This window comes from Staurois parvus, unplaced genomic scaffold (assembly GCF_062004578.1).
Source record: "Staurois parvus isolate SC_StPar_1 unplaced genomic scaffold, SC_StPar_1.0 ptg000548l, whole genome shotgun sequence".
Taxonomy (NCBI): Eukaryota; Metazoa; Chordata; class Amphibia; order Anura; family Ranidae; genus Staurois; species Staurois parvus.
Genome location: NW_028318344.1, coordinates 6,197,216 through 6,212,473, shown reverse-complemented (window position 1 = coordinate 6,212,473; position 15,258 = coordinate 6,197,216). Strand labels below are relative to the sequence as shown.

At 41.8% G+C, this 15,258-nt stretch overlaps 1 protein-coding gene across 1 annotated transcript in view; it reads left to right on the top strand.

Moving 5' to 3' along the window:
• Window positions 1–294: 294 nt before the first annotated feature.
• Window positions 295–15,258, top strand: part of LOC149451143 (coiled-coil domain-containing protein 63-like) — a 150,760-nt gene continuing 135,796 nt past the window's right edge. The window contains exons 1-2 of the mRNA XM_089690928.1: window positions 295–404; window positions 5,467–5,534. Coding sequence (XP_089547054.1) covers window positions 5,468–5,534 — 67 coding nt within the window. The 5' untranslated portion in view covers window positions 295–404; window position 5,467. The remainder of the gene's footprint in view (window positions 405–5,466; window positions 5,535–15,258) is intronic.

Sequence of the window (15,258 nt, the reverse complement as noted above, 5' to 3'; positions counted from 1 at the left end):
TGGCCTGATCAGGATGGGGGATAAATCCTCTGGAGGGCAAGTGGTTAATGACCTCCCCCCCCTCCCCAATAGAATAATGAATGTGTTCAGTGTTCCCTCTTCACTCTCTGGGTTCTCCATTCCAATAAATGTAAAGCGGAAGGAGAAATGATACAAGTTACTTTCTACAACCACAATCTTCCTTTGTGTACTGGGGTTGCTAGGTAACCAGAAGGCGACACAGAGCTGCGTGCTGTCCCTCCCAGCCCGGCTGTGATTGGTGGAGGATTTCCCTGACCAGCTACTTCCTGGATACAATCTCCAAGCAAACATCACTGACAACACTGAGCCAAGCTCCACACTTACTGCAGTACAGACTCAGCACTGACTACTTCCCAAAACTTCATCATCTCTCCGGGAATCAGGTACTGGTCACAGGGGAGATCTCCATCACCAATAACAATCAGCAGTGCCATGTCCAGACATGTAGATATCAGACTTTATATCATCTTCTATGTATAGATATGGGACTGTAGATATAAATATGTCAATTCTAGCAGTCATTAACCCCTAAATATCCATTCTCAGCGGTCCTTAGGTCCTGTTCACACTGACATTACAAACAGGCGATTGGGACGCATTTTTGCCACTCCCCCAATGCCTAGCAAAGCAGCCTAAAATGAATAATATGGGCAGTGGTCAGAGCTGAGCACATTTGAAAAACATGTATCATTTGCATTGCTTTGCAATGCTGTGTGCGTTTTTGATGCGTTACTGATGTGTTTTTGCCACGTTTTCTGTTGATTTCAATGGGGGGGGGCATCTTTGGTGTGTTTTTTTTTTATTGCACCAAAAAATGCAGCAAGCAGGACTTTGAAAAACACATCGGACCCGCAACAGATCAGTGTGAAGAGTTCCATAGAAATACATGGTCACACAGTTTTCTGTTGTCTTTTGTAATACAAAAGTGGAAGAAAAGTGGATCAGTGTGAAAGCAACCTTAAAAAGAAAAGAAAAATCAGTTGGAAGGTGAATGGGGTGTGTTTCTTTTTTTTAGTGCACTGTGTGCTAAATGCATCAAAAATGCACACTAAGGCTGGCCATACAATATACAATTTTCTTGAGATTTATGGTTTAGATTTACCAAAAACCATAAAAAAGGAGGTAAAAACTAACAACACTTTCAATTGTATCCAATTAGGCAGGATCTTGCACTACATAGTTGAAGGTAAATGTAAAGGAAATTGGGCAGAAATTGGACAGAAAATTGTATAGTGTATGGCCAGCCTAAAGCGTGGTTCACACCAGCGCAGTTTGCTTTTGATCCGTTTTTGCATTTGCGTTTTTACGCACATGCTTTTGCCACGTTTATACTGCGTTTGCATTTGGTCTTGCTAAAGGGGAAATGTTTTTGTTGCTGGGCAGAATAGAAACACAAAACGCTGCAATAACATGGCAAAAACACACTACATACGTTTCAGCAGCGTCTCCATTGAACACTATTGTAGCAAAAACGCAACTTTTTTTGTGTTTAAAAAAGTCATGGACACTTTCCAAAAAACGCAGTGGCTGAAAAACGCATAGATGTGAACATGTCCCGTAGGAAACCAAGTTAAATGGATTGTAGTGCATTTCTGCAAAAAGCAATAAAAAAAAAACCGCATTGGTGTGAACCAAATCTAATGCTATAGGCATGTTGGTGTCAGCATTAGAATTTTTTGCAAGTGTAAACTTAGCCTAAAAACCCTTTCATTGCCAGAGATTTTTTGTGTTTTTTGCATAAACCTCCAAAACATTTTATATTTTCTGAAGGCAGACGCACTAGGGAATAAAATAGTGGTAGTTCCAATTTTTTATATCACACAATATTACTGTAAGGGTCTAGGAAATGCAAAAAAAAATACACAAGCTCATTTTAGGGCACACAAATGCAATAAATTACCCATTTTTTTGTAAAATATAAAAGATAAGGCTGTATGACTGAGGAAAACAAACAACATTTCCTGTCCCACCTAATCACATCTGTACTTTTAGTCAAACGTCTACCAGAAGAATTATATTCAAATATTAAATTACAGTAATGTAGCCCATAGCAACCAGGTTTAATTTTTTCATGGCCTAATCAAAGTAACCTATACTATATTGAAAAAGTATATTGCCAAAGGTATTAGGGCTCGTTCACACTTGACTGTTTCTCCAATTCTTGCCAAACGCCCCTATAGCGTTTGACAAGCGTTGGTCCGGTGTTTGCGGAGCGTTTTTAACGTTCCGCAAACGCCGCATGCGCAGTTTAGCGGTGGTTGCTAGGCGTTTGCCAAGCGTTAAAAACGCCCCACAAATGCCTATTTTGAATGGTGTTAAAGCTCCGGCCGGGCGTTTGCGGAGCGGCACCATAGACTTGAATAGGAGGCTTCAACTCCTCCTTACTCGACCAGAGGCGTCCGTTTTGCCGCGACGCTAACGCTCCCGTTTGAACAGCACTATGCGCTGCAATGTGCAGATTTTCCCAGGCGTTTGGGAAACGGTAAAAACGCTTCCCAAACGCCTGTCTGCCGTTTGCTAACAAGGCTAGTGTGAACGTAGCCTTAGGACACAAATCCAAATCATTGGATTCAAGTGTTCCATTTACCTCCATGGCCACAGGAGTATAAAATCAAGCACCTAGGCATGCAGACTGCTTCTACAAATATTTGTGAAAGAATGGGTCGCTCTCAGGACCTCAGTGAATTCAAGTGTGGTAATGTGATAGGTTGCCACCTGTGCAGTAAGTCCATCCGTGAAATTTCCTTGCTACTAAATATTCCATGGTCAACTGTTAGTGGTATTATAACAAAGTGGAAGCAACTGGGAACAATAGCAACTCAGCCACAAAGTGGTAGGCCATGTAAAATGACAGAACGGGGTCAACTGTCTGCAGAGTCAATAGCTAAAAACCTCCAAACTTCATGTGGCCTTCAGATTAGCACAACAACAGAGAGAGCGTAGAGAACTTCATGGAATGGATTTTCATGGCCGAGCAGCTGCATCCAAGCCTTACATCACCAAGTGCAATGCAAAGCTTCAGATGCAGTGGTGTAAAGTAGCGGCATGCCACTGGACTCTAGAGCAGTGGAGACGTGTTCTCTGGAGGTATGAATTACACTTCTCTGTCTGGCAATCCAATGGACGTATCTGGGTTTTGGCGGTTGCCAGGAGAACGGTACTTGCCTGACTGCATTGTGTCAAGTGTAAAGTTTGGTGGAGGGGGATTATGGTGTGGGGTTGTTTTTCAGGGGTTGGGCTTGGCTCCTTCGTTCCAGTGAGGGGAACTCTTAAGGCGTCAGCATACCAAGACATTTTGGACAATTTCATGCTCCCAACTTTGTGGGAACAGTTTGGGGATGGCCCCCTCCTGTTCCAACATGACTGCGCACCAGTGCACTAAGCAAGGTCCATAAAGACATGGATGAGTTAGTTTAGGGTGGAGGATCTTGACGGGCCTGCACAGAGTCCTGACCTCAACCCGATAGAACACCTTTGGGATGAATTAGAGCAGAGACCATGAGCCAGGCCTTCTCGTCTGACATTAGTGCCTGATCTTACAAATGCGCTTCTGGAAAAATGGTCAAACCTTCCCATAGACACACTCCTAAACCTTGTGGACAGACTTCCCAGAAGAGTTGAAGCTGTTATAGCTGCTAAGGGTGGGCCAACTCAATATTGAACCCTATGGACTAAGACTGGGGTGCCATTAATGTTCATGTGCGTGTAAACGTAGGCATCCCAATACTTTTGTCAATATAGAGTATATTGGATTAGACAATAGGAGTTTCTGCATGGTTTATCTGGGTATATTTAGAGTACAATGTCCCTTGTCCTGTGCTTATGTGTTGCATATACAGTGTGTCCAATGCAGTCCCAGATTAGTTTCAGGGAATAAAACAATTTGGGCATTTAGAGAGCTTCAAACGATTTCTATCATTTTCCTAGGTCCAGGCTGTCAGTGTGTTGCTCTCTCTTTTTTCTTCATGGCCCTAAACAGGATTGTCATGTAACCACAGAACTCCTGAGCCTTTGTTGACCTTTTTCTGAAAATGCTAGTTCCCTGACCATCATGCTAATCCAGTGGCTTCAAAACTTTTTGAGACCCTGACCCAGGACAAGTATCACTTTCTGGGGGCCTGGCTTAGAACAAACACCACTTACTGCATGCTTGTTCTGGGTACAACACACAAAGTTTTGAAGTCAGGGGATGAGTAAGGCAGCCAGACAACTAGCATTTTCAGAAAGAGTTCAATAATGGAAGCCCTTGTATTTCTTTCAGTTTGGGTTTCCTTGGGATCTGACTGGTTGCTTTGTATTGGTGTACATGTAATACAGCCATTGAATTTTGCACTGCCATAATAAATAAGTCCTTAGTTCCAGTAGAGGAACTTGTATATCTAGGTATGTATGCAATAAACAGATCTCACATCTTTACATTTCACCTAAAGGGCTCATTCACACCTACGGATGTGTGTTATGGTGCATAACACACGTGCACTGATGTGCATTGTAACCAGGGCCAGGGCAATGGTGGGCAGAAGGGTCATGTGCCCTAGGCACAGTGTCTCTATATGGGGTGGTGGGGGGGGGAGCACATGGAGCTTCAGCAGCTCCTTTCTTCTTGTGCCTCCCTGACTGTAGTGACTGCAGTGTCACTCCTGTCAGCTGGCCTTTTTTTTGTTGGAAATCAGTGACACCACAGTTACAGTGACATTTTTTCCTTCTAGTGAAACCACAAATGCAGGGACTTTTTTTTCCAGTGACACCACTAACTCAAGAAAATGTTTTTCTTCAACGCTGAAAGCCCAATATTTGTACAACAATTTTAAACTCTTCAATTTGCTTCAGTGTACCAAAAACATTGGTACTTGTTCATCGTATGCCACAAATAATATGTACATTTCAGCATGTGCAACTATTGCTCCTATTCCATCCAGCTTTTTCACCTGGGGAAAGGGGTGCAATTTCTCATCTTTGCCCTGAGCACTGGATGACCTTGTCCCAGCACTGACAACAACACTGCAGTTCATTGCAAACATACATTGTAATGCTTTCATTTTTTTTAACTTCTTTTATAATGGATTGAAGTGTATTGGAGCACACTGTGCAAAAATGCCACCACTCCCATTTTTTTCTTTTCAGTGCACCTGATGCAGCACACCCCAGTGAACTAAAACTAAAAGACATAAGGCAAAATGCCTTGTTCTTGCTTTGAAGTGCATTGGGCAACACTGCTGGTGTGAGTGGGCCCTTCCAGAAATATTGGTGGGTACCAGTATCCATATTTACCATCAGGACATAGCAATATAACGGTATTTACTTATTTATTGCAATATAAATGTGCATTTATGGATTGGTGACAGGCACTCTTTGATGATTGATGTGTTGATCTAATTAGTTGAATTACCTTCACAATTACTGTCCATAATAATTGTTTCTTTTCCTTCTTAAATGTGATTGAAGAATGCCGCTGAGAAGATCAGCTTCCAGCATCCGCTCTGATAGCAGTGATATGGACACGGAAGGAATGGGTAGGTTTATGTCTTATATATTGGTAAAAAAATTTAGATATATCAAGCTATGGGAGGCCTTCGTTCCTTTGTTATTGCAGGTTTTTGCACGCTAAATGCTGTAGACCAGTTTGAAACAATGTCAGAATTACTTTTACTGTTTAACTTCATGGTGTCATTACAGTATTCGGCAGCAGAACATCTACTGATTTCATGCCTCTATTCCTCTATTTAAATCTCAGACACTAACAGATAGATTTTATGTGCTGCTGTTTAGTAAGAGTTAGGTGACGGACAGCTTGACATTCCCTTGTCATTACTTGGTATTTGATTCTAAAAGTTAGGCTGGCTATACATTAGTGAATTTTCATTTGAAAATCTTTGTGGATGGTTGGGGGAGTTTGCTTTGAATATTAATTATTTAAATAGTATTTGTAGTATCTGTAGTTGCAGTTGTGCTGTACAATCTTCTCTTTCCAAAGTTATCATTGATGACTTTAAAAGAGAAGTATGGCCAACGCTTTTTTGGCCACACTTCTCTTCTGGGTCACAGGAGTGCACATACGTGTGCTCTCCTGTGATCCAGAATCATCCAAGAGTGGGCTAAAGCCTGCTGTTGGCTGTCGTCACAGAGCCGCTGCAGTTTCTAGATGTATCCCGACAATAATTGGTGGGATCCACCCAGATGCCTGACCGGCAGTTGGCTCGGCCTCTCAGCACTCCACTGAGAGCCAGAGCCAGCCACTCTTGCTTTTCCCCTCTTCCTTCCCAGCCCAGCAATCCAGTGAGCGCTGGAGGGGCAGAGCAAAAAACAGTGACTGACAGCCTTATACTTCTAAAGTGCTATAGATAATTATCCAAGGCAATGCATAAATCAAAATATATAGCAATCTACAGGTATACTCTGCCTCTGCCTCTGCAGTGCTGTCTGCCTGCGTCTGTACTCGGATCACCGAGCCTCTCCAGTGCAACGTCGTGACGTCAGAGCCCCTCCCCTACGCGTTGCGTCACAGGGTCACGTGACTTCATCAGGGGGAAATGATTGGATCCAATCAAGAGTATACCTGTAGATTGTCATCTATGCTGACCTGGATTACAACAGAGCTGTATACTATTGTGCAACACCTTAACTGGCAGCAATAACTCTCCTTTTATGCACAAAGATAAGGCACCATGGTCTGTTTTCTTCCTTTTTTCAATTGACCAACACCCCTTGAGCTGGTATAAGGAGGATTGGAGAAGGAAACAACCCCAGGAGGGGAAATAGGAGATCCTCAGAGAGCTGGCCAGTATATCCATTCATGAGCAGCTACACAAGGGGATAAAGGAGAGAACAGGAGAACCCATTTAAATCCACAGCCACCTTCTGAGACAACTAGAACAAGAGCATCATCCCATCTCATCTATCCTGGAAGGATAAAAAGCGTATTTGCCTGGATTCATTCAGGCAAATATAGAGGTGAGCACATAGGGAGACCACTAAGCACTCGGCGAGAGGGAACAAAGAATCCACCTGCACATTTATTTTGAAAGACTTTATATATACTTTTACTTACTATATTATATGCACGTGCACAATTTTTATATGTTTCTGCACAATATGAATAGAGTGATCACAGCAGAATAGAGGTGCATTATTTTAGACATTTATTGATCTGTATACCATTGTACCTCTTAAGGCACCATCACCTTAGGATTGCTAGTCATTAATGTCACCTGCATGAAGATCATAATTTATATTTACTGTTTGAGTCACTAGGTATAGTAATTCATGATTGCTATATATTTTGATTTATGCATTGCCTTGGATAATTATCTATAGCACTTTAGAAGTATAAGTTACATACACTAATATATAGGAGCGAGGCACTATCTATCTATAAATATTATATATACACTAGCAAGTGAGTCAGTGCAAGTGCCAGCGCACCTCACGCATGAAATAAGAAGATTATACTTAAAGTTACTTATTGAACACCTCACTTCATAATAGCTCACAAGCATTCACCATTTATATCAAGTGACTGACAGCCACTGCTCTCTGCTCAGAGCAGACCCAAGAACTGAGCAATCAATGGTCACTTGACCGGTTCTCGAGCTTAGAGCCGGTGGGGGACAGCTGCAGCAGGGAGGTAAGTATGTATGTTTATTTTGACATTTGTGAAGCCTTCAGATGTACTAAGAATTTTTGTACAATGTTTTTGTTTGAAAGTACACTAGTGCACTCTTTCTTGACCAGGATGCCCAGGCATTCCGGGGTGCCTTAAGGTTTTTTCAGGGGTGCCTTGGCAACATGTCTAAAAATTGCCCAAAATATGTATACAAGCCAGGGGGTAGAACAAGCCTGCCTTTTAGTTACACAGTCGCAGGTTTTCATTGTGCACCATTACGACCTTCTAGCCGCCGGTTTCCTGACAACCAATGACATCATCAGTTGATAAGGAGGATGTCAGCTGCCTGCACAGCACCCTAGTTTTACCCTCCCCTCCCCCTCTCCATCAGTGCTGGGGTCACATTAGCTCAGTGTTGGAGAAAAACTGAGGGAGAAGAGAAACATTGGAATACTATTCAGTACCAGGGTGCAAAAGTGTATTTGCTTTGGAAGAATAAATCCCCTCTAATATTGGGTGCCCTACATGTGTGGATGTTGCTGCGTTATAAAAAACGATTAGAATAGTTATTCACGTTTTACAATGGGGTGTTCTTTTAAAATTATGAACAGTCCTGAGGCATCCTTTAAAATTATGGACAGTCCTGAGGCACCCTTTAAAATTATGAACAGTCTTGAGGCACCCCATTCTAAAATTCTAAAATGGGGTGCCTCAAGACTGTCCATAATGTTAAAGGGTGCCTCGGAACTGTCCATAATTTTAAAGGGTGCCTTGATTGAAAAAAGGTTGAGAAACACTGCACTACTGTAGTGTATACCCAGCTTTACCTTCTGCATTGCAAATTGTTCAACAACACTTGTAGGTCTAATAAGTGTTATCTAAACATATACAGTGACACTGTATTCTCTGTCATAGGCCTCATGCACACAGGACATAATTGAAAACTCTCTTAGAAGCTCTTCCTGGTGGCAGCAGCGTTTTGGCAGAAAAAAATGCCTGACACTTGTACAAGCATTTAGGCACGATTACAGGAGTGAAGCACTTGGGCTTTAACCGCCTCCCGCCCGCCATATAATCCAATGACGGATGCAAGGCAGTTCTCTCGTTCTGGAAGGACGTCATATGACGTCCTCCCACTCTAACCGCGCGTGCATGGCTCCGGGGGCGCACAGCACAGAGATCGGTGGTACGCTGTGTCCCTCGAACACAGTGGATCACCGATCAACAAAAAGAGCCAAAGATGTCGGCTTGGTCATGTGATCAGCTATATCCAATTACTGCTGATTGCATGTAAATAAGGAAATGCCGGTTATCAGCATTCCTCAGAGGGGACATCTGAGGGGGCATGTAAATAAGGAAATGCCGGTTATCAGCATTCCTCAGTGTGCCCTGATGATCAGGTACATTGTTGCATGACTGCGCAATTGTCATTCAAAGTGTGACAGCGCTGAAAGATGAAAATTGGCCTGGGCAGGAAGGGGGTATAAGTGCCCTGTATGAAAGTGGTTAATTCATTTAATTGGCCAGAATAATCATTTATTCTGGCCATTGAAATAAATTAACGCTCAAGCTCTAAACGGGCTTAATGTTAACATCCATTTAGATGTGTTTATGTGCGTTTACAAGCATCAAGCATTTTTTCTGCCAAAATTCAGCTTGTCCTGGACGCAATGGCAGTGAGTTTTTTTTTTTGCTGCCTCTAAACTCTGTTGCCACTAAACTCTGTTAAAAGTCTATGTGTGAATGGACACATAAGATAACATGGAGGGGCGTTTGGAAACAGGAAAAAAAATTGCCTGATGTCCCTAAAAGCGGCAGTAAAATTATCCTGGTTGCATGAGGCCTTAATAGAAAGCCCCTGCAAAAGATGTGAGGTATTATCTGGAAGTTTTTGATGCACGTGTCTCCCCGCCACATTCTTTGGTTTCATTTTTCAGTCCATATGTCATATGACACAGTAGTAACAGAGAGGTCAGTGGAAGGAGCCATAAAGCATGGGGGGTGGGGGTTAGTTTGTTCATTGTGTAATAAGACAAAAACATATTTTTAGGCCATTCCAGTGAAGTGCCCTCACAGCGAGTAGCTTGATATGGGGGCACCCGAGCCACTGGTCTGTGTGTCCATTCATAAACAGCTGAGGCTTAGCCCTGCGCCCGCTCTCTCCTCATTGGCTCACTGTCTGTGATTGACAGTAGCAGGAGCCAATGACTCCTGCTGCTGTCTCAGCCAGTGAAGAGGGAGAGACCTGGGATAGTCAAGTCTTTCATGCACATTGCTAGATTGTGATGAAGGTCAGGTAATTATTAGGGGGGCTCGGGGGGCTGATACACACAGAAGGTCTTACCTTCATACATAGAATTCATGGAGGTAAAAAACCTTGAGCCTTTACAAACACTTTAATGCTGAAAATGCCTGAGCAAATCTTTCCAATGGCATCACAGACAAAAACAAATACTTGACAGAAAATGTAATTTTATTCCACTCTACTCAAAACTAAAAAAAGCCTTAAAGTATTACTAAACCCAGGACCCTGCTTTCACTATATCCATTCTTCTGCAATACACAGAACATGGAAATGCAATTATTTTAGTAAAGATAAATTGCTAAATACCTTTTCTCATCAGCAGTATATAGCAGTCATGTGACTTCTATCAGTGTCCGGATGAGCACTGATTAATCTTGTAGGAGGAGTTTTCATTCTCCTTTTACTTTCCTATGAGGCTGCAGGACCCCTGACAGTGATGAATGGCCCGGTGCTGATCACATGCATCCTCCCAAAAAAACCTCTCTAGCAATACACACCAAACTGAGTATGTGCAGATGGCTTCCTAGGGCTCTATACTGTCAGCAGATGAATCTCGCAGTCTCCGCTCTAATTTATCCCAAAGGTGTTCTATTGGGTTGAAGTCAGGACTCTCTGCAGGCCAGTCAAGTTCCTCCACCCCAAACTCGCTCATCCATGACTTTATGAACTTTGCTTTGTGCACTGGTGTGCAGTCATGTTGGAACAGGAAAGGGGCCATCCCCATTCTGTTCCCACAAAGTTGGAAGCATGAAACTGTCCAAAATGTCTTGGTATGCGGATGCCTTAAGAGTTCCTTTCACTGGAACTAAGGGACCAAGCTCAACCTTTGCAAAACAACCCCACACCATAATCCCCCCCCCTTCACCAAACTTTACACTTGTCACAGTGCAGTCAGGCAAGTATTGTTCTTGCAACCACCAAACCCAGACACGTCCATCAGATTGCCAGACAGAAGAATGATTAATCACTCCAGAGAACACGTCTCCACTGCTCTAGAGTCCAGTGGCGCCGTGCTTTACTGCATTCGGTGCTTTGCATTGCACTTGGTGATGTAAGGCTTGGATGCAGCTGCTCGGCCATGGAAACCCATTCCATGAAGCTCTCTACGCACTGTTGTTGTGCTAATCTGAAGGCAACATGAAATTTGGAGGGCTTTAGCTATTGACTTTAGCAGACAATTGTCGACTTCTGCGCATTGTGCGCTTCAACGTGCACTGATCCCGCTCTGTCATTTTACGTGGTCTACCACTTTGTGGCTGAGTTGATGTTGTTCCCAGCTGCTTCAACTGTGTTTTAATACCACTAACAGTTGACCGTGGAATATTTAGTAACAAGGAAATTTCATGGACTAATTGCACAGGTGGCAACCTATCACGGTGCCTCGCTTGAATTCACTGAGCTCCCGAGAGCGACCCATTCTTTCACATTTGTTTGTAGAAGCAGTCTGCATGCCTAGGTGCTTGACTTTAGACACCTGTGGCCATGGAGGTGATTGGAACACCTGAATCCAATAAATTGGAGGGGTGTCCCAATACTTTTGGCAAGATAGTGTATATTATATCTAAAAAAAAAAGATGTGAAAAGATGCTGCAAAGTAAGAATGCTTTCAGAAATAGAAGTGTTAATAATTTATTTTTATATATTAACAAAATGAGTAAATAAGTGAATGGAAATCCAAACCAAATCAATGTTTGGTGTGACTACTCTTTGCCTTCAAAACAGCATCAATTCTTCTAGGTACACTTGCACCCAGTTTTTGTAGGAACTCGGCAGGTAGGTTGTTCCAAACAACTTGGAGAATTAACCACAGATCTTCTGTGGATATATAATTATATACTATATATAAGTAATTTTGGATAGAGTAGGGAAGGGTTAGAGCATTTGTGAGATATTTATTACCATCTGTGCCCCTATTTGGAGTACTGTAAGGGCAAAAAGTCATAGTAAGTTTCTCGGCACAGACAAAAGCGGAAAGTTTATATCAAATAACCACTATACTTTTCCTTTTATGATTTATCTCCATGGCAACAAACTAACAGTTAATGGGGACGGATTCAGCACATTAGCGTGATACCATGGAGATGTCAGGAACACTCATTTTTTTTTTTAAATTCTGTTTACTGAACTCAGACTGTTGCACCTAAGTATAAAAAGTGCATATAAGTTCACAATTACAGTACTTGTATAAAAAAGGGGTGCATATAATCACACATTTAGATATAAAGGGAAATGGTTGGAACTTATGACAATGTTTATACTGCTGTCCATGTCTTCCTTTGCCAGTGAGCACTTCAACATGGTGTCACTGTGACAGAAAAAGAGAGCAAATCTGCAGAAAAAAAAATCTGTAATTTAACGCAACTCCTGCGCTATCCATGGAGTTAGTTTTATGTTAATATTTTTACTTTCATCACCTATCCATTACCTATAAGAAATCAAAGAATTTTGTTGTAAAAAAAATAGTAATGATAAACAAGCCACAAAATGGGCTTTCCATCAGTAATCTTGGCGCTTGGCCCAGGTTAGCAACTGTACTTGCCTGTTAAAATAAATAAGAAGTATATAAAGATAGTCCAAGAAAGCCAGCTTGCAATTTCAGATAATGGTTCATTGCAAACATCCCACTCTTTTATTATAGTGGCACAAATGAACCTTTAACCCAAATAAACACAGGAAGAGCTTTGTAGAGGAAAGTGAAATGCAATTTTGTACAGGATGCTACAACAGTTGCCAGTGATTGCACACTTTATTTCTAGTAGAAAAAATATATATTTTTGAGAGCACAGAACAAATTAGAGGAGTGTGAGCTGTTTATAAAATTCTTGAAGCAGTAGATTGATGGTGCTGGAACCTTAGGTAGATATACTGCGGTACTAATTGATGTGTTTGACAAAATGTACTGTTAAAAACCCTATGGGATGTCTAAGTGATGGGTGGGCTGCTTGCATGAACCAAGCAACTGGAACAGTGGCCTGTGACTGTAGAATAATGTTTGAAGTATGAAAATCAAAGAACTGCACCAAGGTTTAGAGTCTGTAATGAGGTTTTATTCCAAACATATGTCAGGTGATACACCCAGGGCATTAAGGGGGACACACATTGTCCATTGTTCATCAGGGTCTAAAATAAACAGTGTCTGCTGGTAGGGAATCAAATTGAAAGTTTAAGCTCTGTCTTGTGAACACGTGTCCCTCCGCTGCTGAACTAGTGCTGAGGGCTCACAACGCAAGACATAAACTTTCAAATTGAGTGCCTCTATATAAAGGGTCTTAAACCTTAAAAAACTATTTTAAATGTATGCTTTTGCATAGAGGTGTGTTTTTTTGCAGCATTTGGTTTGCGCATTGTCATGTGTTAACGTGCGTTGACATGAATTTTTTTTTTGCAGCGTTAGGTTTGTGCATTGTCATGTGTTAACGTGCGTTGACATGAATTTTTTTTTGCAGCGTTAGGTTTGTGCATTGTCATTTGTTAACGTGCGTTGACATGAATTTTTTTTTTTGCAGCATTAGGTTTGTGCATTGTCATGTGTTAACGTGCGTCGACATGAATTTTTACGTGCGTTTCCATACCTTTCAATGCATTTTTTAATTTAGAATTTGGAGTGGATAGGGTTAGCAGCTATTGACTCATACCAGTTGCCAACGCATCAATATAATTATATAAAATTATTAATGCACTAATGATTTTCAAACCCCCTAAAAGATCATGCCCTGGGGAACATGTACCAATGTAAAATAAAATGCACGGACATTTAGAATTGAAAAAGATGTTTTCGAATGCTGGCAACTGGCATCTTCCATCTGGCTTCTTTTTTCTAAAGAAAAAAAACAGCACACAGACCCGAAAAGTCTTTCAAAATACATAGCAGACCCCTAGGCTTCTTTTATAGATTGTGGGGGACCTTGGGAGGGGTTTGTGTTTTTTGTAAGTCAGCAATGAACTTTTATTTGCTGGCAATTTAAACTGCCTTTTTTTTTTCTTTGTAAATATCACTTTCTGTAGCACATCTTACAGCAAGAATTATAAAACAAATTGCATAGAGACCCCCAAAATGCATACCAGATCCTTTGAGTCTGGTGTGGTTTTTTTAAGGGGGTACCTCACACACACGCACACAAAAAATAATACCTGAGGTCCCCCAGGAAATCCATACCAGACCCTTATCCAAGCATGCAACCTTGCTGGCCAAGAAAGAGGGGACGAGTGAGCATGTGCCCCCCCCAAAAAACCATATCAGGCCACATGCCTTCAACATGGGGTGATCCCCATGTTGATGAGGACAAGGGCCTCTTTTCCACAAACCTGGCTGGGTGTTGTGGAGGTCTGGAAATCTGGAAATTCTCGAAATCTGGAAGCCTACCTAATTAATAAGGAGCCCCCAGAAACTACCCCTCCCCAAGTTAATGAGTATGGGGTACATATTGCCCCTACTTACAAAAAAGGAAAAAAAAAGATGTCACCTAGAAGTAAAGACACCCAATCGTTTGACAAGTCTTTTATTAAAAAAATTGCAATTCTCAAAATTCACAATTCCTGCCGACCTTCCAAAAACATATGTGGCCATATTTAGGCAATGATGTAACCCAATCTCTTCCCCGCCCATTTTCTTTTGTAGCCCAGGATTCCTGGCCATGTAAGCTCTTGCTTTCATAGCAACCACTGACAGCCCAGAAGCTGCCACCTTTTTGCACGTTGAATGCCCTAAATGGTCTGCACTACTAGTGTTCAGTCCGAATGTACTTATGTTCAGGCTGAACACTGAGCTCATCTCTACTCCAATGTGTAACTTTACAAATAACGTATTTTACTGAAGTAATGTTATAAACTGTCCACACTACTGATCATAAAATTTTAGTCCTTCAAAATGGTATTTAGCAGCACATCACTTTATTCAAAGATATGAGATTATAAATCTCTAGAAGATTGTTATCCAGAATAACAGTCCAATTTGTAAGCAATTTCACATATTTTCCCATCTCCGTGGCTCTCATCGCTTGCTCTGAGTCTCTTCCTCTACCCCCTTGAAGGGGGAAGACCTTCTGATCTTCATTGGTATTACATCTTGCAGGTTTTCAGTCACTCTACACTCCTCACTAAAGCAGCCCATGTATTATGTGATTTTCTTTCCTTCCTTCACTGACTATTTTGATGGGAGAATCCCTCACGGAGCGCTATTGTGTTCTGCCGGCAGGGAGTCTTCCTAGCCAGCAGTACACAGTGATCACTGATAGCAGCTATAGCCGCCAGCAGGAATTGCAGATAAAAAATCAGAGAGGCTGGTTGTGCCCAAGTTAATTGATAGATCGACTTGGGTGCCTCCAGGCTG